Source organism: Eschrichtius robustus, chromosome 1, assembly GCF_028021215.1.
Source record: "Eschrichtius robustus isolate mEscRob2 chromosome 1, mEscRob2.pri, whole genome shotgun sequence".
NCBI lineage: Eukaryota > Metazoa > Chordata > Mammalia > Artiodactyla > Eschrichtiidae > Eschrichtius > Eschrichtius robustus.
Genome location: NC_090824.1, coordinates 89326581 through 89353804, shown reverse-complemented (window position 1 = coordinate 89353804; position 27224 = coordinate 89326581). Strand labels below are relative to the sequence as shown.

Below are 27224 nucleotides of genomic sequence, written 5' to 3'. Positions count from 1 at the left end.
GGCAGGTACATCGGGCATCAGGTGAGTGATGCTGCCTGGTGCCGCCACTCAACAGGGCCACCGCTCGCTGACCACCCTGCCCCAGGAGCACTTCTCCATCCTCTTACCACCTCCTCTCTGGTTTCCAGATGGTATTACTTATTTCTAAGCGGCATTTCTCTTATTTATTATGTAAACACCGTGGCCAGAACATCCCAACTCTTGAAGAGTCACCCTGAGATAACACAACTGGAAAGGATCAACCCAGAAAGGACGAGGTTAACCCTGAGGAAAATGCTCATCTTTGGAGATGGTTTCCAGATGAATCTCTGGGAAAGCCCTGGGACACAAAAGCTCAAAGTATCCACATCTCCCATCAGGCTGGGAACTTAACTAAAGAAATGAGTAGGACTTCCCACTGTGGCGCAGTGGTTAAGAATCCGCCTGCCAATGCAGGGGACACGGGTTCGAGCCCTGGTCTGGGAAGATCCCACATGCCGCGGAGCAACTAAGCTCGTGCGCCACAACTACTGAGCCTGTGCTCTGGAGCCTGCAAGCCAAAACTACTGAGCCCGCGTGCCACAACTACTGAAGCCCACGCGCCTAGAGCCCGTGCTCCACACAAGAGAAGCCACCGCAATGAGAAGCCCACGCACTGCAACGAAGAGTAGCCCCCAGCTCTCCACAACTAGACAAAGCCCTTGCACAGCAACGAAGACCCAATGCAGCCAAAAATAAATAAATAAATTTATTTTAAAAAAAAAAGAAAGAAATGTGTAACCTGAGCCATTGAGATGCCTGTGCTGATGGAAGGTGTGACCAGAAAGGCATGTGGTCTACATGAAGCCCAGCAAACCTGGAAGACATGACCCTCTCTCTGGGCCACCATGCTCCCTAAGCAGTCCTTTGGATGTTAGGAGATGTGCAGTGACAGGTGTCAAAAGTTTACCAAAATTGTCCTCTGATTTACATCCTTGCTACCCAAAGTGTGGTGCGGAACTAGTTAGAAATGCAGAATCTCAGGCCCCACCCCAGCCATACTGAGTTCAGAATCTGCATTTTAAGGAGATTTTCACCTCCTCTCCACTGCCTTCAGGTGATGCTTATGCATATTAAAGTCTGAGAGGAGAGGGTTTATGCCATGCTCACTCATAAGCTGGAAAGCATGAAACCATCACTTCCCCTGAGCCACTGATAAACTGGGCTCCTGGACCTGCAAAGCTGGTCCCCACCCAGAGAATGCTGACTTGGGACCCCACCCTGCTCCAACACCAGAGCAGCCAGCTGCCTCCACTTTGCCATCTTTTCTTTCCATCTGCAAGAAACAGGTTCTCCTTAAAATGATCAGACTGAGCCGCTGGGCAAGACCTGGGTGTTTATTGTAAGGTGAAGGCAGCCCTGCCTTGGATTCATCAAAGTATGTAAAACGAGTTTTATAAAATCATTGTATTATTTGAGCACAGAATAAACTGGCCATGTGGGTAAATGCTGTAGACTCATCAGCTTTCATTATCTGGTGCTTCAAAACCTGCATAACTCCTGCCCTCATCCCTGCCTGGGCTTCCCACATGCACTGCCAGAGGTGTGAGAAGGCTGTTTTCGTCCCAGCCCTCCTCTCCTCCTGCAGGGGTTCCCCCTTTCTTGTGTGGCAGGGTGCCCCTCTGTTTTTATGAAGCCGTGTCAGCGACTAGTGGAGCACCAGCCCTTGCTGACTTATGCTGTTTGAAGCTCAGATGGTTTTCACGAAGCACCGATTGATGGAGAGGAAAGAAGGGCGGCCAGCATCAGCCTAGCGCCTACCTGATATACAGCCGTCTGTGAACAGCCTCTGCTTTCCAGGAACTTAGATTTGGGTTGGGGGGTAAAACATGAAAAGATTTGTATACAGACTCGAGAAGTTAAATAGTGACTTAGCTTCTAAAACAATGCTGGCAATGTCACAGAGCAGGAGATGAGTAAGGGCCACACGAGGGATAAGGACAAAGTGTCATCAGCTCCGAGAGGGGCAAGAGCATAGGGTCCGGGGGAGGACAGGGATTCTCCCTCCTCAGGTTCCCTGCTCTCCGCCTATAACATGATTTAATAGAAAAATTAAATAAAACTCCTTTCTTCCCCAATGTCCCTCCCTCCCTGTCTCCCCTTTCCTTCCTGAGAGCAGCCAGCACACCACACTGCCGCGCAGCCCCGTCACCCTGCCCTACAGTGGATGTTTTCCGCCCCTACGTCTCCATGAAAACACTTCTCCCCGAGGTCACCAATGCCCTCCTAATTGCCAATACACTGAGCCAAATGGCACCAGCCCTTTACAGGCCTTATCTTACTCGATTGTTCACCGCATTTGGCCCTGCAAACCACTCCCTCCTTCCTGAAACCCTCCCTTCCCATGACTTCCTTGCCAACAGCAAGCAGTTCAATTCAGTTCCGCTTGCAAATATTTATTGCCTTCCCACTACGTGCCAGTCACTGCTGTAGGCACTGGGACAACAAAAAAAGGATGAACAATTGACCCCACACTTCAAGGAGCTTCCTTCTGGTCCCACGTAGGAGACCTCCATGGAAACAGAGGCTTGCAATACGAAGAGGAAGTTCCACATTAGCTGTGTACACAGGGGCACACATTAGGGACCGCCAACCCAGCCCTAGAGGGAAGGGGCCAGATGTGCTTGGACATTTTCAAGCCCCTTCCCTGGCCTCACCTCCCCTCTCTCCTTTAACTGCTAGTATTCCTTGAGGCTCTTTTCTTAGCTCTCCCTGCTTCTCACTCTATACTCTCCTTAAGCAATCTCATCTACACCCAAGTCTTCTACTACTGCTTCTATTTTGAAAACTCACAACCCTTTAGTTCTAGCCAAGGTAATGTCCTAAGTTCTTGATTCATGTATTCAAATTCTATATCAGTTAACATTGCTTTTGCTACATAACCAAAAAGGATCTAAAGAGGCTTAAACAAGACAGAAGTTTATTTTTCTATTTCCTATCAGAGACCCAGTCTCCTTTCAGCTCTTGCTTCTGCCATCCTCAAGTTTTCCTTCTGGTCCAATGTGGCTGTTGGAGCTCCACCCATCATGCCCACATTCCAGGCAGCAGGAAGGATAAAGGGGTTTCAGCATATTTCATGTAGCATAATGTTTTCAAGTTTCATTCAGATTGTGACATAAGACAGGATTTCCTTCCTTTTTAAGGCTGAATAATATTTCATTGTATGTATATACACATATTTTGTTTATCCATTCATCCATCAATTGACACTTAGGTTGCTTCCACCTCTTGACTATTGTGAGTGGAGCTGCTATGGACATGAGTGTGCAAATATGTCTTAGAGACCCTACCTTCAATTCTTTTGGATATATACCCAGAAATGGGATTGCTGGATAATATGGTACTTCTATCTTTAATTGTTTGAGGAACTGCCATACGGTTTGCCATAGCAATTACATGGATTCACTTCTATAATCTGCTTTTTTCCACTTAAAAATATATTCTGAGGGCTTCCCTGGTGGCGCAGTGGTTGAGGGTCTGCCTGCCAATGCGGGGGACACGGGTTCGAGCCCTGGTCTGGGAAGATCCCACATGCCACGGAGCGACTGGGCCTGTGAGCCACAACTGCTGAGCCTGCGTGTCTGGAGCCTGTGCTCCGCAACAAGAGAGGCCGCGATGGTGAGAGGCTCGCGCACCGCGATGAAGAGTGGCCCCCGCTCGCCGCAACTAGAGAAAGCCCTCGCACGGAAACGAAGACCCAACACAGCCAAAAATAAATAATAAATAAATAACAAATAAATTTAAAATATATATATATATTCTGAGCATTTTCTCAGGTCATTAATACTCTACTTATATAACAATTTTCAGAGACTGCATAGGAAGCCATCATCTGCTTAACTAGTCCTTCATGGGGGGACAACTAGTCACAGCTTTTCACTATTATAAATGATATGCTGATAGACATTCCTTTGATAAATCTTTACATTCATTATTCCCTCAGGATAAAATTCCTGAGAAGTGTGAGCATTTCTAACAACTAGTAAAGGTATAATTGACATACAATAAACTGCACATATTTAAAGTACACAACTTGATGAGTGTCAACAGATATATCCAGCTGTCAACCATAACAGCAATCAAGGTAATGAGTAAATCCTTCACGCCAACAAAAGTCTTCTTCTCATGCCCTTTGTAATCCTTCCCTCTGCTCCTCCCCTGCTGGGTCACATGGTAGGTGTATGCTTCACTTTTTAAGACACTGCCAAACTGTTTTCCAAAGTGGTTGTACCATTTTACATTCCACTGGCAAATGAATGAGGGTTCCAGTTGTTCCACATCCTCACCAACAACTGGTATGATCAGACTTAATTTCAGACATTTTAATAGGTATATAACAGTATCTTGGTGTGTTTCTTTTTCTTCCCCCTGTGCCGCCTGGCTTGCGGAATCTTAGTTCCCTGACCAGGGGTTGAACCCGGGCCATGGCAGTGAAAGCGCTGAGTCCTAACCACTGGAATGCCAGGGAACTCCCTGTCTTCTTGATATTGAGATTTAAGAGGTCTTTATATATTCTGGATACAAGTCCTTTATCAGATATGTAATTTGCAAATATATTCTCCTAGTCTGTGATTTGTCTTTTCATTCTCTTTACAATATCTTTCAAAGGCCAGGAGTTCTTAATTCTGATCAAGTCCAATTTATCAATTTTTTTCTTTTATGGGTCATGCTTTTAGTATCATCTAAGAAACCTTTCCCTACATAAGGTCACAAAGGTTTTCTGCTATGTTTTTGTCTAGAACTTTAAGTCTTTCATTTATGTTTATAATCATTTTGAGATAATTTTTACATATAGTGCAAGGTATAGATCAAAGTTCATTTTTTCACATATGGATGTCCAACTGTTCTAGCATTATTGGTTGAAAAGACTTTCCTTTATCCATTGAATTGTCTTTGCACTTTGTCAAAAATCAATTGATCATATATGTGTGGGTCTCTTTCTAGACTCCATTTTGTTCTTTTGATATATTAGTCTATCTCTATACCAATACCATGCTGTCTTGATTTCTGTAGCTTTACAATGAGTTTTGAAATTAGGTAGTATGTTTTCCAACTTTGTTATTTTTCAAAGTTGTTCTGGCTATTTTAGGTCCTCTGCATTTATATGTGAATTTAGAATCAGCTTGTCAATTAACAAAAATAAAAGCCTGCTGGGATTGTACTAAATCTATATATCAGTCTGGAGAAAATTGACATCTTAACAATATTGAGTCTTGTGATCCACAAGCATGGTATATATCTCCATTTATTTAGACCTTCTTTATTTGTTCCAGAAATGCTTCGTAGTTCTCAGTGTATAGACCTTGTACATTTTTTAAATTAGATTTATCCCTAAGTATTTAATATTTTCAATGCTATTGCAAATGATATTGATTTTTTTTTACTTCATTGTCCAGTTATTCATTTCTAGTATATAAAAATACAGCAGGTTCTTGTCTTATACCCAGAAACCTTGCTAGCTTCACTTAGTTCTACTAGCTTTTTTTGTAGATTCCATAGAATTTTCTACATAGATGATCATATTTTCTGCAAATAGAGTTTTACTTCTTCTTATCCAATCTAGATACCTTTTCTTTTACGTGCCTTATTGTAGTGACTAGAACCTCTAGTAGGATATTAAATAGAAGTGGTAAAATCAGACATCTTTACCCTGTTCCTGATTGTAAAGGGAAAGCTTTCAGTCATTTCACCTTAAGTATGATGTTGAGAAGCAGAAGTTTTAAATGTGCATTTTCAAGATTTTGATAAGTATGGACTCCAGAGAAGTTCCAATTTACACCATCTCCAGCAATGTATGAAAAGGTGCCTTTTCCTACACCCTTGCCAACATTAGGCATCATCTTAGAAAAATAAAAGTCTGCCATTCTTAATGTTATCTGTTCATTTTAAATTTGTTTCTTTGATTATTAATGGAGATCAGCATCATTTAATGTTTACTAGCCAGTTGTATTAGATTTTTTAGTTGTCTGTGTCCTTTGCTCATTTGTCTAATGTGGTGTTCAATTTATTCATTTCTTTCTTAATAACTTCATAGTAGCTTTTTAAAGTTCTAATGTCCTTAATTAAATGTGTATATCATATATGTCTGTAATATTTTACCCAATTTGTCTTTTGCCCTTTACTTTTGTTTATGGATTTGTTTGGTTTTTTATATATACTATTTTTAATAGAATTTTTTAGAGCAGTCTTAAATTCACAGCAAAATTGAGTATAAAGTACAGAGAGTTCCCATGTATCCCTTATCCTTGCAACACAGCCTTCCCACTATCAACATCCCACACTATCAACATCCTACACCAGAGTGTTACATATGTTACAATCAATGAACCTAACCTACACTGACACATGATTATCACCCCAAATCCACAGTTTACATTAGGGTTTCCTCTTGGTGTTATATATTCTGTGGATTTGGACAAATGTATAATGATATGTATCCACAATTACATTATCACACAGAATAGTTTCACTGCCCTACAAACCTTCTGTGCTCTTCCTACTCATCCTTCCCTCCTCTCTAACCCCTGGCAACCACTGATCTTTTTACAGTCTCCACAGTTTTGCCTTTTCCAGAATGTCATACAGTTGCAATCATATAGTATGTAGGCTTTTTAGACTGGCTTCTTTCGCTTAGTAATATAGTTTTAAGTTTCCTCCATGTCTTTTTCTGGCTTGATAACTCATTTCTTTTTAGCTGAATAATATTTCATTGTCTACACGTACCACAGTTTACTTACCCATTCACCTCGTTAAGGACATCTTAGTTGCTTCCAAGTTTTGGCAATTATCAATAAAGCTGCTATAAACACTTGTGTGCAGTTCTCCTGTGGACATAAGTTTGCAACTCATTTGGGTAAATACCAAGGAGAGCAAATTCTGGATCACATGGCAAGAGTATGTTTATATGGGTTTGTTTGTATGTATTAAAAAAAAATTGAAGCCTTTACTTTTTTGTTGATAAATCTATCAACTTTTTTTTTCATAATTTCTATCTTTGATTTTGATTAGAAAAGCTTTTCCCTTCCAAATTTTACAAATCTTCGGTAGCTTCTGAAGTAGTAGTTCTTCTTCTAGTAGGTCTATGGTTTCATTTTATTTTTACATTTCAATCTTTATTTTGACATGAGGCAGATATCTAACTACATTTTCCCTTGGCTTTCTTTTCACTTCCTTAGTCACACATAGCTCCCTCTAAATACTTTATCCACACAACTGCAAAGGAATTCCCAATTTACAAACAAGAAAACTGAGGCAGAGAGACAACTCATTGCATTTAAGATCACACAGCCATTAATTTATATAGTCAGAATTCAAACCCAGGTCTTTTGATGCCAAATCCTGTTGTCCCCACCACAGCCTTGGTACTCAAATTATGATCCATGAACAAGCAGATCCATCACCTGGGGGCTTGTTAGAAATGCAGTCTTGGGTCCCATCCCATACCCACTGAATCAGACTCTGCATTGCTATCAAATGTGAGAATTCTGTTGTGATCCTATTACCTCACATTTAGGATACATCAGAATCACCTGGGGGTAGTTGTTGAGCTCCATCCCTCTTCAATATTTTAATTCAGTAGGTCTGGGGTGATGAACAGAAATCTGCATTTTTAACAAGTATCCCAGGTTATTCTTATGCAGGTGCCCCCCTCCACCACACTTGAGAAATGCTCTGAAACAACTGAGACATTTTAAAACTGTAACCTAGGACACCAAAAGTAATGGCTGATTATTTCTCCCAATCTCAATTTAGATGTATCCTTTTCACCTGAAAAAGAGACAGCTAGGAGGTAACAGTCTTTTTATGTTACTATGTGGCAATGAGGTTGTAATAATGAGGATTTAAACTAAATCTTCAAATTTACAGAATATCAAATAAAGAAAACTAAGGGCAAAAGGTCTTCAATCGACCCAGAATTTAGTGGAGGCAGTGTGTAGAAACATATACCCAAGTAGATTGAAGTCTACTTCCCCTACTTCAAATGTTGTCAATTGTGTCCGTGAGTCAGGGTCTCTTCACCAATAAAATGAGTGTAATAACCTGCCAGTAGGTAGAAAGAACCTGCCTGTCAACTTTCTGAACATTTGTCCCCAGCATCGACGTCCATTGGGCTGGAATGAGTAAACGTTCCCGGAGACTAAGCAGCCTCCGGAGGCTCTTTTATTACCAGCTCAGATTTGCCCGGAAGCCGACGCCACCTGGCCAGAGGTGCGGCCGGTTAGACCAAACAGGGCCCCTCCGTTGGCCGGTCTGCGCTGCTGGGTTCGAGAAACACCCTCTTCTCCGCCCAGTCCTCCAGAAGGGCTCCGTCATCAATAATTCATTAAGAACCTCCTCTCCATTGGTTGGCGCCTCCACCAGCGCTGGCAGCAGCCCAATGAGGAAGGACTTGAGAGAGCCCTTCTGAATAGTGAACGAGCTCCCGTGACGTAGCGACTGGGGATTGGCTGAGACGGCGAGAGGCGGGGCCAGCTCGGGCGGTGGCTAGGGCGGCCTGGGCGGCTCGGTGCCAGCTGGGGAGGGTCGAGCCTCGAGTGGGGACGGTTCGCTGGACCTGCACTGAGAGGGCGAACGCGGGGTGCGGACGGGCGGACCGGTGGCAGGATGTTTAGCTGGCTGGGGCGGCAGGCGGGCGGGCGCGAACGCGCGGGCGGCGCGGACGCCGTGCAGACGGTGACTGGCGGCCTGCGCTCGCTCTACCTGCGTAAGGTGCTGCCGCTGGAGGAGGCGTACCGCTTCCACGAGTTCCACTCGCCTGCGCTGGAGGACGCCGACTTTGAGAACAAGCCCATGATCCTGCTGGTGGGCCAGTACAGCACGGGCAAGACCACGTTCATCAGGTAACCCTCCCCGCCCGCTCCTCACCCCTGCCTGCGCACCTGTCCCCACCACCTAGGTGGAGGCGGTCCTCCCCACGTGTGTGCGTGTTGTCACTAGCCTCCCGCCCTCCTCGGACTTCCTGCAGCGCCCACTTCCCCTTGGAGGAACCCCGTCTCCGCTGCTTCCTCCTCCAGTATCGGCGTGACCTCTGGTTCCCCGTCCGAGCGCGGTGCCGGGGTGTCTGAAGCCCCACCCGGGGCGCGGCCGACAAAGTAGGGGCTGGCTCTCCCTACGCGGCCAGGAGGGTCCTCGAAACCGCCCCCCGCCCCTGTCTGCGTACTCCGAGACCTCCTTCCTTGCTTTTGGAAAGGCACTCCTCTGGCTGGCATTATCTTGTCACCCTAGCCTGCGAACCCGGGGAAGGGAGGGGAAGCGAGGTTATAATAAGCACCTTCTTGATGAGCGAGTGAGGGCTACGGCTGGAAATGGGGACAGAGGTGTGGGGTATCAAAATGGGTTATTGAGTCAAAGTTGGAAAGTTAAGCCCCTAGCACAGTGCCCCGCGTATAACTATTTGTTGAATGAATGAATGAAAGAAAGAAAGAAAGAATGAATGAATGAATGGCAACAGTAGAGGGTATTGCCCACTCCCCCTTCCCTTGCGGTCCTTGCACGCCGCCTCCACCACTGTGTTCGGGGGACAGGGTAGAGAGGCCGCCTTCATTCAGTTCTTGCACAGCCTCCCTTTACCCTGCGTTAGGAAGTTAGCTGTGAGTAGCCGCCGCACCAGCGGAAGCCCAGTGGAACTAAGGGCGAGTGTCATATTGCTTTTCGTTAGTTTCCAGTTCTTAGTTGGGTCAGTCCCTCCTCCCTCACCCTTGACAGCTGAAAATATTGTCATGCTCGCTGTGTCTCCAAAAGCAAACAATTACTGTGCATGCCTTGACATTCAAATCGTATAGCTCCTTCCTAGTGATTTTTGATGGGAAATCATTTACATTGTAACAGATAGCTTTTTGAAGAAGCTACTTTACTTTTAAAGCAGCTGGCATATTAAGACTCACTTTCTTTGGTTAGGAGACTTGTTTTCCTGGGTTAAACTGTGTCAGTTGAAACAAAGTAATCATTTAAGGTTTTGATCCAGGGTTTTGGAAATTGTAACAGTCTCTTCATCATTGATGTTCAACAGGTGTTCAGGAAACTGCATCGGTATTTGGATCAATGCCATTTCTATTAAGTAGTGACCTCTTTTTCTCCCTTCCAGTGACCTAAATAGTTCCCACAAATAGAGTAGTTGCCACTACAGAAAGTACAGGCCTGCAGATACTCTATGAATGAATTCAACAAAACAAATATACTATATTGAAATATAGTTCTAGGCAGTAAATTGAATGTGAAGGAAGATGGAAGAAAATAATTTTAAATTGCTCTATTTGGTGCTTATTAGTAAGCTGAAAACAGTATTAAATATGTCACCTAAGACACTCAAAATGAACCATAGAAATATTACAGTAACTGATACCTTGAAAGATGAGGCACAATACATTTAAGGTCTCAGTAATACTAACCAGTTTTTAAGTATATGGGACAATGAAGCATTATGACCAAGTGGTACAAGAGTGGTAGGTGGACTTTTTTTTTTTTTGAAATATGCAAATAAAGGATAAGAGGGTAAGCATTGTTATAATAGTCTCAGACATTAGCGGTGGCATGTTCACAGCACCCTGGGTAGTTCCTCCCATCTGTCCTTGCCATGAGAGCTTTATTGTGTGATTAGGGAGCCACGGTTGATACTATGGCAACCCGGATGTGATGTGGCCCTCTCTCTGCTCCCACAGCCTGGATAGTAAGCAAGCCAAAGGCAGGAGAACAAACCCACAGGAACATGAATTGATCTTTTTTTCAGTTTACTGTTTTTCTGTTTCATCATTTGGGGGGAGCTTTGTGGAATAGCTAAGCATAGTTTAAAGAAGGATTTTGAGGTCTGGCAACTCCATCCAACTGAACTACTTCTCAGGAGGCACTGGAGCCCCATGTGCAACACCAGGGTGAGGAAGGAGTCACCTTATCAGGAAGTCACTTGCTCTTGAGACCTTCCCTAACGACAAAGTGACTTTGTCGTTAGGCAGCAGGCACAAAAGTGGACCTGTGAGGTCAGAAGAAAATCAGGGTAGACAGGAAGGTTGGTGAGCACCGGAGACCTGAGTTTGGTTTCAGAGTGGAGCTAGGAGGAAAAGATGTAGCTTCTGGGAGGAAAGCCCCAAACAAAAGGGCAGCTGCCCTCTAGAGTCCTGCACTGGAACTGGGGGCCAGAAGTGTTGGCCCAGGGTGCTGACAGTCCTGGAACATGCCTGCATCCGTGGCTGTCTTTTCTCAGTGCCTGGGTGGTTTGCTTCTAGCCAGTGAGCACTGGAAGCTTGTACTTGGCTATGGGGTGCACCTATCTGCATAGTCAGAGATTCTTATCTACCTGGCTTCCTGCATATCCCAAGAGGTCACTGGTAACACAGAACCTGCACTGATATGGAGGGAAACTTCTCTCCTTGTAAAGCCACTCAGCAAGACCTTTGGTGTACATTCCACAGCTTTGATGAAACCTTATTCTTTCTTCCTTTTGTCCCATAACTGGGAAGAACAAGAGCCCCACTGAAGCATGGTGAGCCAGGACATTCACCAAGAGTGAAGAAATTAAGTGTGTGCCACGTTCTAATGAAGAGGTCTCCTAAATGGGGTAGATGGAGAACCTGAGTGTCAAGAAGTTGTGCTCACTCCTGCATGGAAGATCACCATGAAGGACTCAAGTGTGAGGAGGAGGACGGATAGAAGGAGAGTCTTGGTGGACTCTCCTCACATGGGTCACAAAGCTGGCCCAGAACTTCAGGAGATGTTTGTCAAAGTCTTTTGGGGGTAGAAACAAACAGCCTATTGTCTTGTTGACAGTTTTATTTCTCAGAAGACAGAGGATGCAATGGGAGGAAATGTTGGTGCTCTGCCTCTGACCAGCAAGAAAGAACTGGCCAGAGAAGGAGAAGAGATGGGCATGGGGGAGGTGGCCATATCATGGTAGACTCTTTAACAGCCAAGGAAGGCTGGATATTGGGTTCAGCCAGGCTTATGTCCAAAACCTGAGGAAAACAGATTTCAGAGATTCCCACAGAAAGTCCCTGGGCCCAGGTGCTATGAAGGAAGACATTTCCACTGAGAGGATGTGAGGTTCACCAAAAATCCATTCAAACCACACAACTAAAACTTCTGGTTTTTAAGAGCTCCACTTTCTCTCTTCCTCCTACACCCTGTCCTGTTCTCTCAAAAAATTTATTCTAATGAGGAAAAAAAAAGGAAGTCACTCAAGAAGCTATATAGGCTTTTGAAGGGTAGAAACCAAGGAAATTAGGCAAGAAAAAGAAATAGAAGGCATGTAGATTGGAAAGGAAGAAGTAAAACCATCTCTATTCACAGAGGACATGATCCTGTATATAGAAAAATCCTAAGGATTTAGGAAAAGCCTTAAAAAACTCTTAAAACTAACAAACAAGTTCAGCAAGATGTCAGGATATAAGATTAATATACAGAATCAATTATATTTCTATACACTAGCAATGAACAATCTGAAAATGAAATTAAGAAAATTCCATTTATAATAGCACCTTGAAAATTAAAATACTAAGGAATAAATTTAACAAAAGTAATGTAAAACTTATGCACTGAAAACTATAAAACTTTGTTGAAAGAAATTAAAGAAAGCCTTAAAAAAAAAGAAAAGGAAAGACATTCCATGTTCATGGATTGGAAAACTTAATATTTTTAGAATGGCAGTAGTACTCAAAGTGACCTGCAGAATCACGGCAATCCCTAGGAAAATCCCAGTTGCCTTCTTTACAGAAATTGACAAGTTGATCCTAAAATTCACATGGAAATGTAAGGGATCCAGAATAGCCAAAACAATCTTGAAAAAAAAATTGCATTTCTCATACTTCTGATTTCAAAACTTACCACAAAGCTACAGTAAACAAGACAGTGTGATACTAGCTAAAGATAAACATGTAGATCAACTGAATAGAATTGAGAGTCCAGAAATAAACCCATACATCTGTGATAAATTTGTTTTTACAAGGGTTCTAAGACAATTCAGTGGGGGAAAATATTCTTTTTAACAAGTGATGGTGGGACAACTGGACATCCACATTGCAAAAAAGAATAGGAAGTGACTTCTAATGGGTACAGCGTTTCTTTTTGGGTGATAAAAATGTTCTGAAATTAGATAGAGGTATTAGTTGCACAACTTTGTGAGTATACTAAAAACCACAGAATTGTGCCTTTTAAAAGTGTGAATTTTATGGTATATGAATTATATCTAGATAAAAAATATAAAACAATTCAGTCTTTCAGTATTAAGCATCCTATGATTTATTTACTTTCTATAAATTCTGCAGTTAGTGCTAGTCAAGTAATTTCTGCATTTGTGTACAATAATTTAAAATAAAAATGGATGCCAGAAAGAAAACAAATGAAAAAAAAAGTGGAGGTAAGCTGAAAGAACATAAGGACAGAAGGAACTAAGGAGTAGACCTGAGAAAAAAGGGAGTACAAATAGCCATCACACAATCCCTACGTTTTTTCCCTTGTATGGTCTTGTCAGTGTATAAACGTGCATTCTTCATAACACTCAAGTTAGTAAAATCAAGGTATGATGTTTTCCTATAAAATGCTTGATAAAGTAATTATGTTTTAAAACTTTAAATGTTAAATATAGCATTAATAGGGGAAAAGGGAGCAGGGGTTCCGCACACAAGCGTGAAAACAAGGTTTATGGACAGTACAAAGCACTAAGAAGCTGGAGTGAGTGGGCTGAGAGGGCAAAAATGCCTCAGACAATAAAAAAGCCTTTTTAGGTATGATTAGAACAAGAAAAAGAATCAGGAAGTGATAGGCTCACTGTTTGGAACTCTTGCTGTAACATTAACAGAAAGCAGAACTACTCAGCTATTATTTTGCTTCCTCCTTTTCTCTCAAAGAAAATGCTCCAGGGATGGTAAAGGGAGCCCAGCCATGTTTGAGAGGGACTCAAACCCAGACCGAGAGGAGCTCTCCAGGGCCTGGCACAGGCAAGACCGAGTAAATACCCGGGTGGATAGATAGATGGGAAGCCCTTATAGGACGAACTTGCAGTTGTGCTCAAAGAACTGTGTTTGGTGATTTGTAAGAAATTATGAAGAATATGCAAAGTATCAGAAAATTGGAAGCAGACAAATGTCCCAGTTTTCAAAAATGGGGGGAAATAGATTTTGTTTAAGGACAAGGCTCTGCTCCATTCCTTTGATAAGCTCTAGACTCAGTTATTAAAGAGAAGTGAAGGCACTCACTAGGAGGCAGTCTGGTTGGCGGTCCGGTGGTTAAGACTTCGCCTTCCAATGCAGGGGGTGCAGGTTCGATCCCTGGTCAGGGAGCTAAGATCCCACATGCCTTGGGGCCAAAAAAACAAAACATAAGACAGAAGCAATATTGTAACAAATTCAATAAAGACTTTAAATGGTCTACAGCAAAAATAATCTTAAAAAAAAAGTTCCTTTAGGGAAACACTGTGGGTCCAGTTGAGTGGTTCTCACCCCCATTCAAGTGCTGGACCCCTGAAAATCATAGTCTTGTGTGTCAAGTACCATACCTTTTACAGATCTCGTCAAAATACTGAAATATTTAATTTTCACCAAAGAATAGACTTTATTTACAATATACAATATAAGATCATACCTACACAGCCTAGTGTTTCTTTACTCAAATAATACTGATTTCAGGGATGGGCCCAGCTATCACAGACTATGGAAAAGAATCAAGCCGTGAGAGTTCTGGGTGGTAAGAGCCGTGACACTAAAGCACAGTGTGGGATGGGAGTATAGGAGGGACCCTTCCTGCAGGTTTGGACATTGGAAAAGGCCTCCCTGAGGATACAACCTAAAAGGTGAACCCTACGGAATGAGCCAGATTTCACTGCCCCAAGGAGACGGGGAAGGGAAGGTGAGAAAGTGTCGATGATGAGGCCCAGGTTTAGGTAACCGGGTGGGTGGTTGAGCTATCCGCTGAGATGGAGACACAAGAGGAGGAAGAGTAGGGGCATACTTAAGAGTTTAGATTTAAGCCTGTGCGTAAGTGGACACCCAGGTGTAGAGTCCGTGAGGGGTCAGACATATGGGTCTGGAATGAGAGGAAGAGGAGCTTGTGGAGACGCTGGGGAAAATGTCACCAGGTAGGTGGAGTAATGCCAGGGAAGGATGATGGTTCAGAGCCATCTTAGGGCTCGTTTGGTTGCAAGTGACAGCAATTCAACTAAAAAAACCTTAAGTAAAAAGGTATACCTTAGCCCACAGAATGTACATCACCAAGAGTGAACCCTAATGTAAACTGTGGACTCTCGGTGATAATGCTGTGTCAGGGTGGGTTCATCAGTTGTAATAAGCGCACCACTCTACTGGGAGATGTTGATAATGGGGGAGGTGATGCATATGTCAAGGCAGGGGGTGTATGGGAAACCTCTGTATTTTCCACTCAATTTTGCTATGAATGTAAAACCGCTCTAAAAAATAAAATCTATTTTTTTATAAAAAAGGGTATACCTTTTCTCACAAAACTGTTTGAATCAGGGTGTGCTGGCTTCAGGCCTGGCCTAGGACCCCACGTGGTGCCATCAGGACTCGGTCTCTCAGCTCTGCTGCCTTCCTCACGCTGGCTTCCTTCTCAGGCAGTAGCTCGTGGGGTGGGCACACCCTCTCTAATTCCAGACTCACATTCTGCCAGCTCAGCAACCCCAGTAGGAAAAAAGAGAACCCCTTTCCCCATAGTTTCACGGAAAAGTCTCAGGTTTGAGTTTCATTAGCTCAACTTTGGCTGTCTGCCCATCCTTGCACCAGTCTCTCGAGCCAGGGGAATGAAGTACCCGTGCCTGGAGTGGGGTGGTTAGCCCCCAGACCTCATGGACTAAGGGTGGGGAGAGGTAGCTCCTCAGGGCACGGCTATCAAATAGGGGAAGTGGACGCTAGACAGGTGAAACAGCAGACGACCCCCACAAAAGCCAGGGAAAGAGGGCGGGGTGGTCAGCAGCATCGGCTGCCTCGGGGAAACGGAACCAGTGGATTAGCCACCAGGAGCCAGGGTGACCTTGGTAAGAGTCAGTAAGTGGTGGTGATGGAAGCCAGGTGGCAGAGGGTTGAGGAATGAGTGGGAGGTGAAGCGTCAAATATAGAAAACTCTCAGCAGCTGGGCACTGAAGGCGAGCAGTCGTGCCCTGGTCACAGGCATTGCGGAGGTTTGGTTGATGAGCATGACCTCAGCAGAGTTAGAAGTTGATGGAAGGGGCCCGTGGAGGGGGAGCAGCTGGCATTTCAGAAGCCCAAGAGGAGGCAGGACTTGGAGCAAGGATTCTGAGGGGTGGGGGGCCGTACCGGCCAGGTTGAGTGTGGCATTGCCGGCATCAGTCAGCTCGGCGAGACACCGTAGGTTGGCCTCTCATCCACTCATTACATCGTCTACCTGACAAAGGGCAGCGGTACCCGAGGATTAGGAGAAGTGACATCTAGAAGCTTACTTCTAAAAGGCATTCAATATACTTTTCAAAACCTTGGAAAATTGTGAACTAGAAAGCTGTGGTTCCTGGATCTGTCTGCGGGTCAGGATCACCAGGACACCTTCTGAAACAGATTCCAGGGCTTCATCCCAGACCTTATGAATTGGAATCTCTGTGGATGAGACTGAGAAATCTGTTTTTGTTTTTATAAACTACGTCTCAAGGTGATTCTTAGGCAGCCTCCCCCAGGAAACATTTGAGAGCCGTTGCTACATGAAGATTCAGTTGATGGAATCATGACACTAGAACCATCAAGCCTGAAGAGAGAGGCTCACTGTGGTGGACCTTCCATGGCATATGGTCCAAGCTCCATCTGTTCACATTTTAGCAGATGACGTAGAAGAAGACATAGAAGTCATGATTACAAAACTGGGGATTATGCAATAAATGCAATTTAATAAACAGCCTTTTTCACTTAATACAATATGATGAATTTTTTCTCATGTCATTAAGTAATCTTCAAAAATAACTAATGTTTGCATCATATTCTATCGTAAAGCTTGGAACATTGTTTTTAATATTTTCCCCATTTTTTAATTGAAATATAGTTGATTTACAATGTGTTAATTTCTTTTTTTTTTATTTTGATATGTTTTTATTTCAATCCCAATATTCAAGTTGGAAAATCCAGTGAGTTTTTTTTTCTTTTAATATTTATTTATTTATTTATGGCTGTGTTGGGTCTTTTTTTTTTAATTCAAACAGAAAGTCACAAAAATTATAATCATCCTCATCAGTTCACTCAGTCCCATGTAATTAATTTTTTTTATCTTGATCTTTTGTTAGCACTTTTATGAATTCATCAGTTTTCCATTAGAGTTCTGAAAATGCTTATTCATTCAGTTCAGCAGTATAGTCAGTTACCAGAAACCTGGACTTGTCAGAGTCTTTTCCATGAATTCCTTGAAGATGAAACCCTTTTATAGGAACATTTTTGCAAAAGCATCAGAGTACACCCAGAACTGTCTGTAAATGACAAAAGACTTAAAAGTGACCAAGGATAAAGATTTGATGAAAGTTCATAATAATGCAGTTGACAAGGAAATTTAGTTATTTCTGAGATACACATTTTAAAGTAATAACTAGAATTATGACTTATAACATTATACCAGAACATATAAGATTTTTAGAAATTTCATGTAATGTCTGAAACAGTTATATTAACATATTTCCATACAAATAACCCAAACAAAGTTTAGTATTAGTTGTTTTTTTGTTTGTTTTTTTATACTGCAGGTTCTTATTAGTCATCAATTTTATACACATCAGTGTATAAAATCCCAGTCGCCCAATTCAGCACACCACCATCCCCACCCCACCGCAGTTTTCCCCCCTTGGTGTCCATACATTTGTTCTCTACATCTGTGTCTCAACTTCTGCCCTGCAAACCGGTTCATCTGTACCATTTTTCTAGGTTCCACATACATGCGTTAATATACGATATTTGTTTTTCTCTTTCTGACTTACTTCACTCTGTATGACAGTCTCTAGATCCATCCACGTCTCAACAAATGACCCAATTTCGTTCCTTTTTATGGCTGAGTAATATTCCATTGCATATATGTACCACATCTTCTTTATCCATTCGTCTGTCAATGGGCAGTTAGGTTGCTTCCATGACCTGGCTATTGTAAATAGTGCTGCAATGAACATTGGGATGCATGTGTCTTTTTGAATTATGGTTTTCTCTGGGTATATGCCCAGTAGTGGGATTGCTGGGTCATATGGTAATTCTATTTTTAGGGGTTTTTTTTGTTTTTTTTTTAATTAATTAATTAATTTATTTATTTTCGGCTGTGTTGGGTCTTCGTTTCTGTGTGAGGGCTTTCTCTAGTTGTGGCGAGCGGGGGCCACTCTTCATCGCGGTGCGCAGGCCTCTCACTGTCACGGCCTCTCTTATTGCGGAGCACAAGCTCCAGACGTGCAGGCTCAGTAGTTGTGGCTCACAGGCTTAGTTGCTCCGCGGCATGTGGGATCTTCCCAGATCAGGGATCAAACCTGTGTCCCCTGCATTGGCAGGCAGATTCTCAACCACTGCACCACCAGGGAAGCCCTATTTTTACTTTTTTAAGGAACCTCTATACTGTTCTCCACGGTGGCCATATCAATTTACATTCCCACTAACAGTGCAAGAGGGTTCCCTTTTCTCCACACCCTCTCCAGCATTAGTTGTTTGTAGATTTTCTGATGATGCCCATTCTAACTGGTGTGAGGTGATACCTCATTGTAGTTTTGATTTGCATTTCTCTAATAATTAGTGATGTTGAGCAGCTTTTCATGTGCTTCTTGGCCATCTGTATGTCTTCCTTGGAGAAATGTCTATTTCGGTCTTCTGCCCATTTTTGGATGGGGTTGTTTGTTTCTTTAATATTGAGCTGCATGAGCTGTTTATATATTTTGGAGATTAATCCTTTGTCCTTTGATTCGTTTGCAAATATTTTCTCCCATTCTGAGGGTTGTCTTTTCGTCTTGTTGATGGTTTCATTTGCTGTGCAAAAGGTTTGAAGTTTCATTAGGTCCCATTTATTTATCTTTGTTTTTATTTCCATTACTCTAGGAGGTGGATCAAAAAAGATTTTGCTGTGATTTATGACAAAGAGTGTTCTTCCTATGCTTTCCTCTAAGAGTTTATAGTGTCCGGTCTTACATTTAGGTCTCGAATCCATTTTGAGTTTACTTTTGTGTATGGTGTTAGGGAGTGTTCTAATTTCATTCCTTTACATGTAGCTGTCCAGTTTTCCCAGCACCACTTATTGAAGAGACTGTCTTCTCCATTATATATCTTTGCCTCCATTGTCGTAGATTAGTTGACCACAGGTGCGTGGGTTTATCTCTGGGCTTTCTATCTTGTTCCATTGATCTATGTTTCTGTTTTTGTGCCAGTACCATATTGTCTTGATTACTGTAGCTTTGTAGTGTAGTCTGAAGTCAGGGGGTCTGATTCCTCCAGCTCTGTTTTTTCCCCTCAAGACTGCTTTGGCTATTCGGGGTCTTTTGTGTCTCCATACAACTTTTAAGATTATTTGTTCTAGTTCCATAAAAAATGCCATTGGTAATTTGATAAGGATTGCATTGAATCTGTAGATTGCTTTGGGTAGTATAGTCATTTTCACAATATTGATTCTTCCAGTCCAAGAACATGGTATATGTCTCCATCTGTTGGTATCATCTTTAATTTCTTTCATCAGTGTCTTGTAGTTTTCTGCATACAGGTCTTTTGTCTCCCTAGGTAGGTTTATTCCTAGGTATTTTATGCTTTTCGTTGCAATGGTAAATGGGAGTGTTTCCATAATTTCTCTTTCAGATTTTTCATCATTAGTGTATAGGAATGCAAGAGACTTCTGTGCATTAATTTTGTATCCTGCAACTTTACCAAATTCATTGATTAGCTCTAGTAGTTTTCTGGTGGCATCTTTAGGATTCTCTATGTATAGTATCATGTCATCTGCAAACAGTGACAGTTTTACTTCTTCTTTTCCAATTTGTATTCCTTTTATTTCTTTTTCTTCTCTGATTGCCGTGGCTAGGACTTCCAAAACTATGTTGAATAATAGTGGTGAGAGTGGACATCCTTGTCTCGTTCCTGATCTTAGAGGAAATGCTTTCACTTTTTCACCATTGAGAATGACGTTTGCTGTGGCTTTGTCGTATATGGCCTTTATTATGTTGAGGTAGGTTCCCTCTCTGCCCACTTTCTGGAGAGTTTTTATCATAAATGGGTGTTGAATTTTGTCAGAAGCTTTTTCTGCATCTATTGAGATGATCATATGGTTTTTATTCTTCAATTTGTTAATATAGTGTATCACATTGATTGATTTGCGTATACTGAAGAATCCTTGCATCCCTGGGATAAATCCCACTTGATCATGGTGTATGATCCTTTTAATGTGTTGTTGGATTCTGTTTGCTGGTGTTTTGTTGAGGATTTTTGCATCTATATTCATCAGTGATATTGGTCTGTAATTTTCTTTTTGTGTAGTATCTTTGTCTGGTTTTGGTATCAGGGTGATGGTGGCCTCATAGAATGAGTTTGGGAGTGTTCCTCCCTCTGCAATTGTTTGGAAGAGTTTGAGAAGGGTGGGTGTTAGCTCTTCTCTAAATGTTTGATAGAATTCACCTGTGAAGCCATCTGGTCCTGGACTTTTGTTTGTTGGAAGATTTTTAATCACAGTTTCAATTTCATTACTTGTGATTGGTCTGTTCATATTTTCTGTTCCTTCCTGGTTCAGTCTTGGAAGGTTATACCTTTCTAAGAATTTGTCCATTTCTTCCAGGTTGTCCATTTTATTGGCATAGGGTTGCTTGTAGTAATCTCTCATGATCCTTTGTATTTCTGCAGTGTCAGTTGTTACTTCTCCTTTTTCATTTCTAATTCTGCTGATTTGAGTCTTCTCACTTTTTTTCTTGATGAGTCTGGCTAGTGGTTTATCAATTTTGTTTATCTTCTCAAAGAACCAGCTTTTAGTTTTATTGATCTTTGTTATCATTTTCTTCATTTCTATTTCATTTATTTCTACTCTTGTCTTTATGATTTCTTTCCTTCTGCTAACTTTGGGTTTTGTTTGTTCTCCACTCTCTAGTGCCTTTAGGTGTAAGGTTAGATTGTTTACTTGAGATTTATCTTGTTTCTTGAGGTAGGCTTGTATAGCTATAAACCTCCCTCTTAGAACTGCTTTTGCTGCATCCCATAGGTTTTGGATCGTCATGTTTTCATTGTCATTTGTCTCTAGATATTTTTTGATTTCCTCCTTGATTTCTTCAGTGATCTCTTGGTTATTTAGTAACGTATTTTTAGCCTACATGTGTTTGTGTTTTTTATGTTTTTTACCCTGTAATTCATTTCTAATGTCATAGCGTTGTGGTCAGAAAAGATGCTTGATATGATTTAAATTTTCTTAAATTTACTGAGGCTTGATTTGTGACCCAAGATGTGATCTATCCTGGAGAAGGTTCTGTGTGCCCTTGAGAAGAAAGTGTAATCTGCTGTTTATGGATGGAATGTCCTATAAATATCAATTAAATCTATCTGGTCTATTGTGTCATTTAAAGCTTCTGTTTCCTTATTTATTTTCATTTTGGATGATCTGTCCATTGGTGTAAGTGAGGTGTTAAAGTCCCCCACTATTATTGTGTTGCTGTCGATTTCCTCTTTTAGAGCTGTTAGCAGTTGCCTTATGTATTGAGGTGCTCCTATGTTGGGTGCATATATGTTTATAATTGTTATATCTTCTTCTTGGATTGATCCCTTGATCATTATGGAGTGTCCTTCCTTGTCTCTTGTAATATTCTTTATTTTAAAGTCTATTTTATCTGATATGAGTATAGCTACTCCAGCTTTCTTTTGATTTCCATTTTCATGGAATATCTTTTTCCATCCCCTCACTTCCGGTCTGTATGTGTCCCTAGGTCTGAAGTGGGTCTCTTGTTGACAGCATATATATGGGTCTTGTTTTTGTATCCATTCAAGAAGTCTGTGTGTTTTGGTTGGAGCATTTAATCCATTCACGTTTAAGGTAATTATCGATATGTATGTTCCTATGGCCATTTTCTGAATTGTTTTGGGTTTGTTTTTGTAGGTCCTTTTCTTCTCTTGTGTTTCCCACTTAGAGAAGTTCCTTTAGCATTTGTTGTAGAGCTGGTTTGGTGGTGCTGAATTCTCTTAGCTTTTGCTTGTCTGTAAAGCTTTTGATTTCTCTGTCGAATCTGAATGAGATCCTGGCCGGGTAGAGTAATCTTGGTTGTAGGTTCTTCCCTTTCATCACTTTAAGTATATCATGCCACTCCCTTCTGGCTTGTAGAGTTTCTGCTGAGAAATCAGGTGTTAACCTTATGGGAGTTCCCTTGTATGTTATTTGTCGTTTTTCCCTTGCTGCTTTCAATAATTTTTCTTTGTCTTTAATTTTTGCCACTTTGATTACTATGTGTCTCGGCGTGTTTCTCCTTGGGTTTGTCCTGTATGGGACTCGCTGCGCTTCCTGGACTTGGCTGGCTATTTCCTTTCCCACGTTAGGGAAGTTTTCGACTATAATCTCTTCAAATATTTTCTCTGGTCCTTTCTCTCTCTCTTCTCCTTCTGGGACCCCTATAATGCAAATGTTGTTGAGTTTAATGTTGTCCCAGAGGTCTCTTAGGCTGTCTTCATTTCTTTCCATTCTTTTTTCTTTATTCTGTTCCGCAGCAGTGAATTCCACCATTCTGTCTTCCAGGTCACTTATCCGTTCTTCTGCCTCAGTTATTCTGCTATTGATTCCTTCTAGTGTAGTTTTCATTTCAGTTACAATGTGTTAATTTCTGCTGTACAGCCAAGTGATTCAGTTATACGTATATATACATTCTTTTTTATATTCTTTTCCATATGGTTTATCGTAGGATACTCAGTATAGTTCTCTGTGCTGTACAGTAGGACCTTGTTGTTTATCCATTCCGTATATAATACCGTACATCTGCTAACCCCAACCTCCCACTCCATCCCTCCCCCAAACTCCTCCCCCTTGGCAACCACAAGTCTGTTCTCTATGTCTGTGAGTCTCTTTCTGTTTCGAAGGTAGGTTCATTTGTGTCATATTTTAGATTCCACATATAAGTGATATCATACAGTATCTGCCTTTCTCCGACTTCACATAGTATGATAATCTCTAGCTGCCTCCATGTTGCTGCAAATAGCATTATTTCATTTTGGCTGAGTAGTATTCCATTGTATATATGTACCACATCTTCTTTATCCATTCATCTGTCGATGGACATTTACGTTGTTTCGTGTCTTGGCTATTGTGAATAGTGGTGCTGTGAACATGGGAGTGCGTGTATCTTTTTGGATTAAAGTCTTGTCTGGGAATATGCCCAGGAGAGGGATTGCTGGATCATATGGTAATTCTATTTTTAGTTTTCTAAGGAACCACCATACTGTTTTCCACAGTGGCTGTACCAACTTACATTCCCACCAACAGTGTAGAAGTGTTCCCTTTTCTCAGCATCCTGTCCAGCATTTGTTATTTGTAGAGTTTTTAATGATGGCCATTCTGACTGGTGTGAGGTGGTACCTCATGTAGTTTTGATTTGCATTTCTCTAATAATTAGTGACGTTGAGAATCTTTTCATGTGCCTAGTGGCCATTTGTATTTCTTCTTTGGAGAAATGTCTATTTAGGTGTTCTGCCCATTTTTCAATTGGGTTGTTTGTTTTTTGTTGTTGAGTTGTATGACCTGTTTGTATATTTTGGAAATTAAGCCTTTGTCGTTTGCATCATTTGGAAATATTTTCTCCCATTCCGTAGGTTGTCTTTTTGTTTTTTTATGGTTACCTTTGTTGTGCAAAAGCTTATAAATTTGATTAGGTCCCATTTTTTTATTTTTGTTTTTATTTCTATGGCCTTGGGAGACTGACCTAAGAAAACACTGGTACAATTTATGTCAGAGAATTTTTGCCTGTGCTCTCTTTTAGGAGTTTTATTGTGTCATGTCTTATGTTTAAGTCTTTAAGTCATTTTGAGTTTATTTTTGTGTTTGGTGAGAGGGTGTGTTCTAACTTCATCAGATTTACATGCGGCTGTCCAACTTTACCAACAGCACTTGCGGAAGAGACTGTCTTTTTCCCGTTTTATATTCTTGCCTCCTTTGTCAAAGATTAATTGACTGTAGGTGTTTGGGTTTATTTCTGGGCTCTCTATTCTGTTCCATTGACCCCTAAGTCTGTTTTTGTTCTAATACCATGCTGTTTTGATTACTGTAGCTTTGTAGTATTGTCTGAAGTCTAGGAGGGTTATGACTCCTGCTTTGTTCTTTTTCTTCAAGATTGCTTTTGGCAATTCAAGATTGCTTTGGCAATTCTGGGTCTTTTATGGTTCCATATATATTTTAGGATTTGTTCTAGTTCTGTGAAAGATGTCATGGGTAATTTGACAGGGATCACATTAAATCTGCATGGGTAGTATGTCCATTTTAACAATATTTGTTCTTCCAATCCAAGAGCATTGTATATCTTTCCATTTCTTTGAATCATCTTCAATTTCCTTTATTAGTGTTTTATAGTTCTCAGCAGATGTCTTTCACCTCCTTGGTCCAGTTTATTCCTAAGTATTTTATTTTGGGGGGCATGATTTTGAAAGGTATTTTTTTTACATTCCCTTTCTGATATTTCATTGCTATTGTAAAGAAATGCAACTGATTTTTATAGGAACATTGTTTTTAATTTTATGCTGTTATGCCTAATATTGCAATGACTATTCTTGGCTATAAATCTTAGTATATCTAGCTTTTTTCTTGGAATAGCTGTCTGAGCATGAATTACTGCATCAAAAGTTATGAATATTTTTCAAGTTTATATATACTCTTTTTTATATAAATTTAATTAATTAATTTATTTATTTTTGGCTGCGTTGGGTCTTGGTTGTGACACACAGGCTTTCTCTAGTTGCGGCGAGCAGGGGCTACTTTTCGTTGCAGTGGAAGGGCTTCTCATTGTGGTGGCTTCTCTTGTTGTGGAGCACGGGCTCTAGGCACGCGGGCTTCAGTAGTTGTGGTGCACAAGCTCAGTAGTTGTGGCTTGTGGGCTCTAGAGTACAGGCTCAGTTGTTGTGGCACACAGGCTTAGGTGCTCTGCGGCATGTGGGATCTTCCCAGACCAGGGCTCGAACCCGTGACCCCTGCTTTGGCAGGCGGATTCTTAACCACTGCGCCACCAGGGAAGTCCCTATATATACTCTTGACAAATGTACGTGTGTGTGTGTGTGTGTATATATATACACATATATATATATATATGCTGTATATATTAAATATATATATATATATATACACACACACACACACAAAGGAGTGTATGTATGTGTATATATATTCCTATTCAGAAAAGTTATTTCAAATTAGACTCCCATTAGGGAGTCTAATATAAGGATTATTATTTCATTAAACCATTGATAAAACTAAGTATTACTATTAAAAACAAATAAACATGATAGGAAAAAGTTTCTTTTCTTTTTTTTTTAAACTAGTGAAGCTGAACTCATAAACTATATAGCCAACATCTCTATTTCTTTTTGAATTGTAATATGAACTTGGACCAATTTTCATTTGGAGTATTAGTCTTTATCTTGCAGATATTTAAATATTTTATTCAATAATGGCTGTCAGTCCTTTGTCATAGCTATTTTAAGTTTTTTTTCCAGTTTGAGGTTTGCCTTTTTAATTTTTATGACAATTTTTGACGTGCAGAAATATGTAACATTTGTGGTCAAATCTAGCTTTTTTTCCCTCCGTAAAATATGTCTTTTATCTCTCTTATGCCTAGAAAATCCTTGTTTATCCTAAGATTTAGAAAATATTCACCTGTATTTTCTTTTTTTAAATAGATTTTTAAAAATACTTAACTCTTTAATCCACTTGGAAGTAAAATCTGTTTTGAAAGTATTCTTTTTTTGGTTTTTTATTTTTTAACCCTATTTATGGAATAATCCTATATATTCTTTTCCATTGTGGTTTATCCCAGGAGATTAGTTATAGTTCCCTGTGCTATACAGTAGGACCTTGTTGTTTATCCATTCTAAATGTAATAGTTTGCATCTACCAATCCCAAACTCCCAGTCCATCCCTCTCCCTCCCCACCACCGCCCCCTTGGCAACCGCAAGTCTGATCTCTATGTCTATGAGTCTGTTTCTGTTTTGTAGATAAGTTCATTTGTGCCATATTTTAGATTCCACATATAAGTGATATCATATGGTATTTGTCTTTCTCTTTCTGACATACTTCACTTAGTATAATAATGTCTAGTTGCATCCATGTTGCTGCAAATGACATTATTTCATTCTTTTTATTGCTGAGTAGTATTCCATTATATATATGTACCATATCTTCTTTATCCATTCATCTGTCAATGGACATTTAGGTTGTTTCCATGTTTTGGCTATTGTGAATAGTGGTGCTATTAACAAAGGGGTGCATGTATCTTTTTGAATTATAATTTTGTCCAGGAATATGCCCAGGAGTAGGATTGCTGGATCATATGGTAATTCTACTTTTAGTTTTCTGAGTAACCGCCATACTGTTTTCCATAGTGGCTGTACCAACTTACGTTCCCACCAACAGTATAGGAGGGTTCCCTTTTCTCCATACCCTCTCCAGCGTTTGTTATTTGTAGACTTTTTAATGATGGCCATTCTGACTGGTGTGAGGTGATACCTCATCATAGTTTTAATTTGCATTTCTCTAATAATTAGTGATGTTGAGCATCTTTTCATGTGCCTATTGGCCATCTGTATGTTTTCTTTGGAGAAATGTCTGTTAAGGTCTTCTGCCCATCTTTCAATTGGGTTGGGTGTTTTTTTGTTTTTGAGTTGTATGAGCTATTTGTGTGTTTTGGAGATTAAGCCCTTGTCAGTCACATCATTTGCAAATGTTTTCTCCCACTCCTAGGTTGTCTTTTCGTTTTCGTTTTTGTTTTAATGATTTCCTTTGTTGTGCAAAAGCTTGTAAGTTTGATTAGGTCCCATTTGTTTATTTTTGTTTTTATTTCTATTGCCTTGGGAGACTGACCTAAGAAAACATTGGTACAATTTATGTCAGAGAATGTTTTGCCTGTGCTCTCTTCTAGGAGTTTTATGGTGTCATGTCTTATGTTTAAGTCTATAAGCCATTTTGAGTTTATTTTTGTGCATGCTGTGAGGTTGTGTTCTAACTTCATCAAATTTACATGCAGCTGTCCAACTTTCCCAGCAACACTTGCTGAAGAGACTTTTTCCGTTTTATATTCTTGCCTCCTTTTTCGAAGATTAATTGA

At 40.9% G+C, this 27224-nt stretch overlaps 1 protein-coding gene across 1 annotated transcript in view; it reads left to right on the top strand.

The window, feature by feature from the left end:
* The first annotated feature begins 8487 nt into the window (after positions 1 to 8487).
* Positions 8488 to 27224, top strand: part of EHD4 (EH domain containing 4) — a 92472-nt gene continuing 73735 nt past the window's right edge. The window contains exon 1 of the mRNA XM_068549893.1: positions 8488 to 8858. Coding sequence (XP_068405994.1) covers positions 8623 to 8858 — 236 coding nt within the window. The 5' untranslated portion in view covers positions 8488 to 8622. The remainder of the gene's footprint in view (positions 8859 to 27224) is intronic.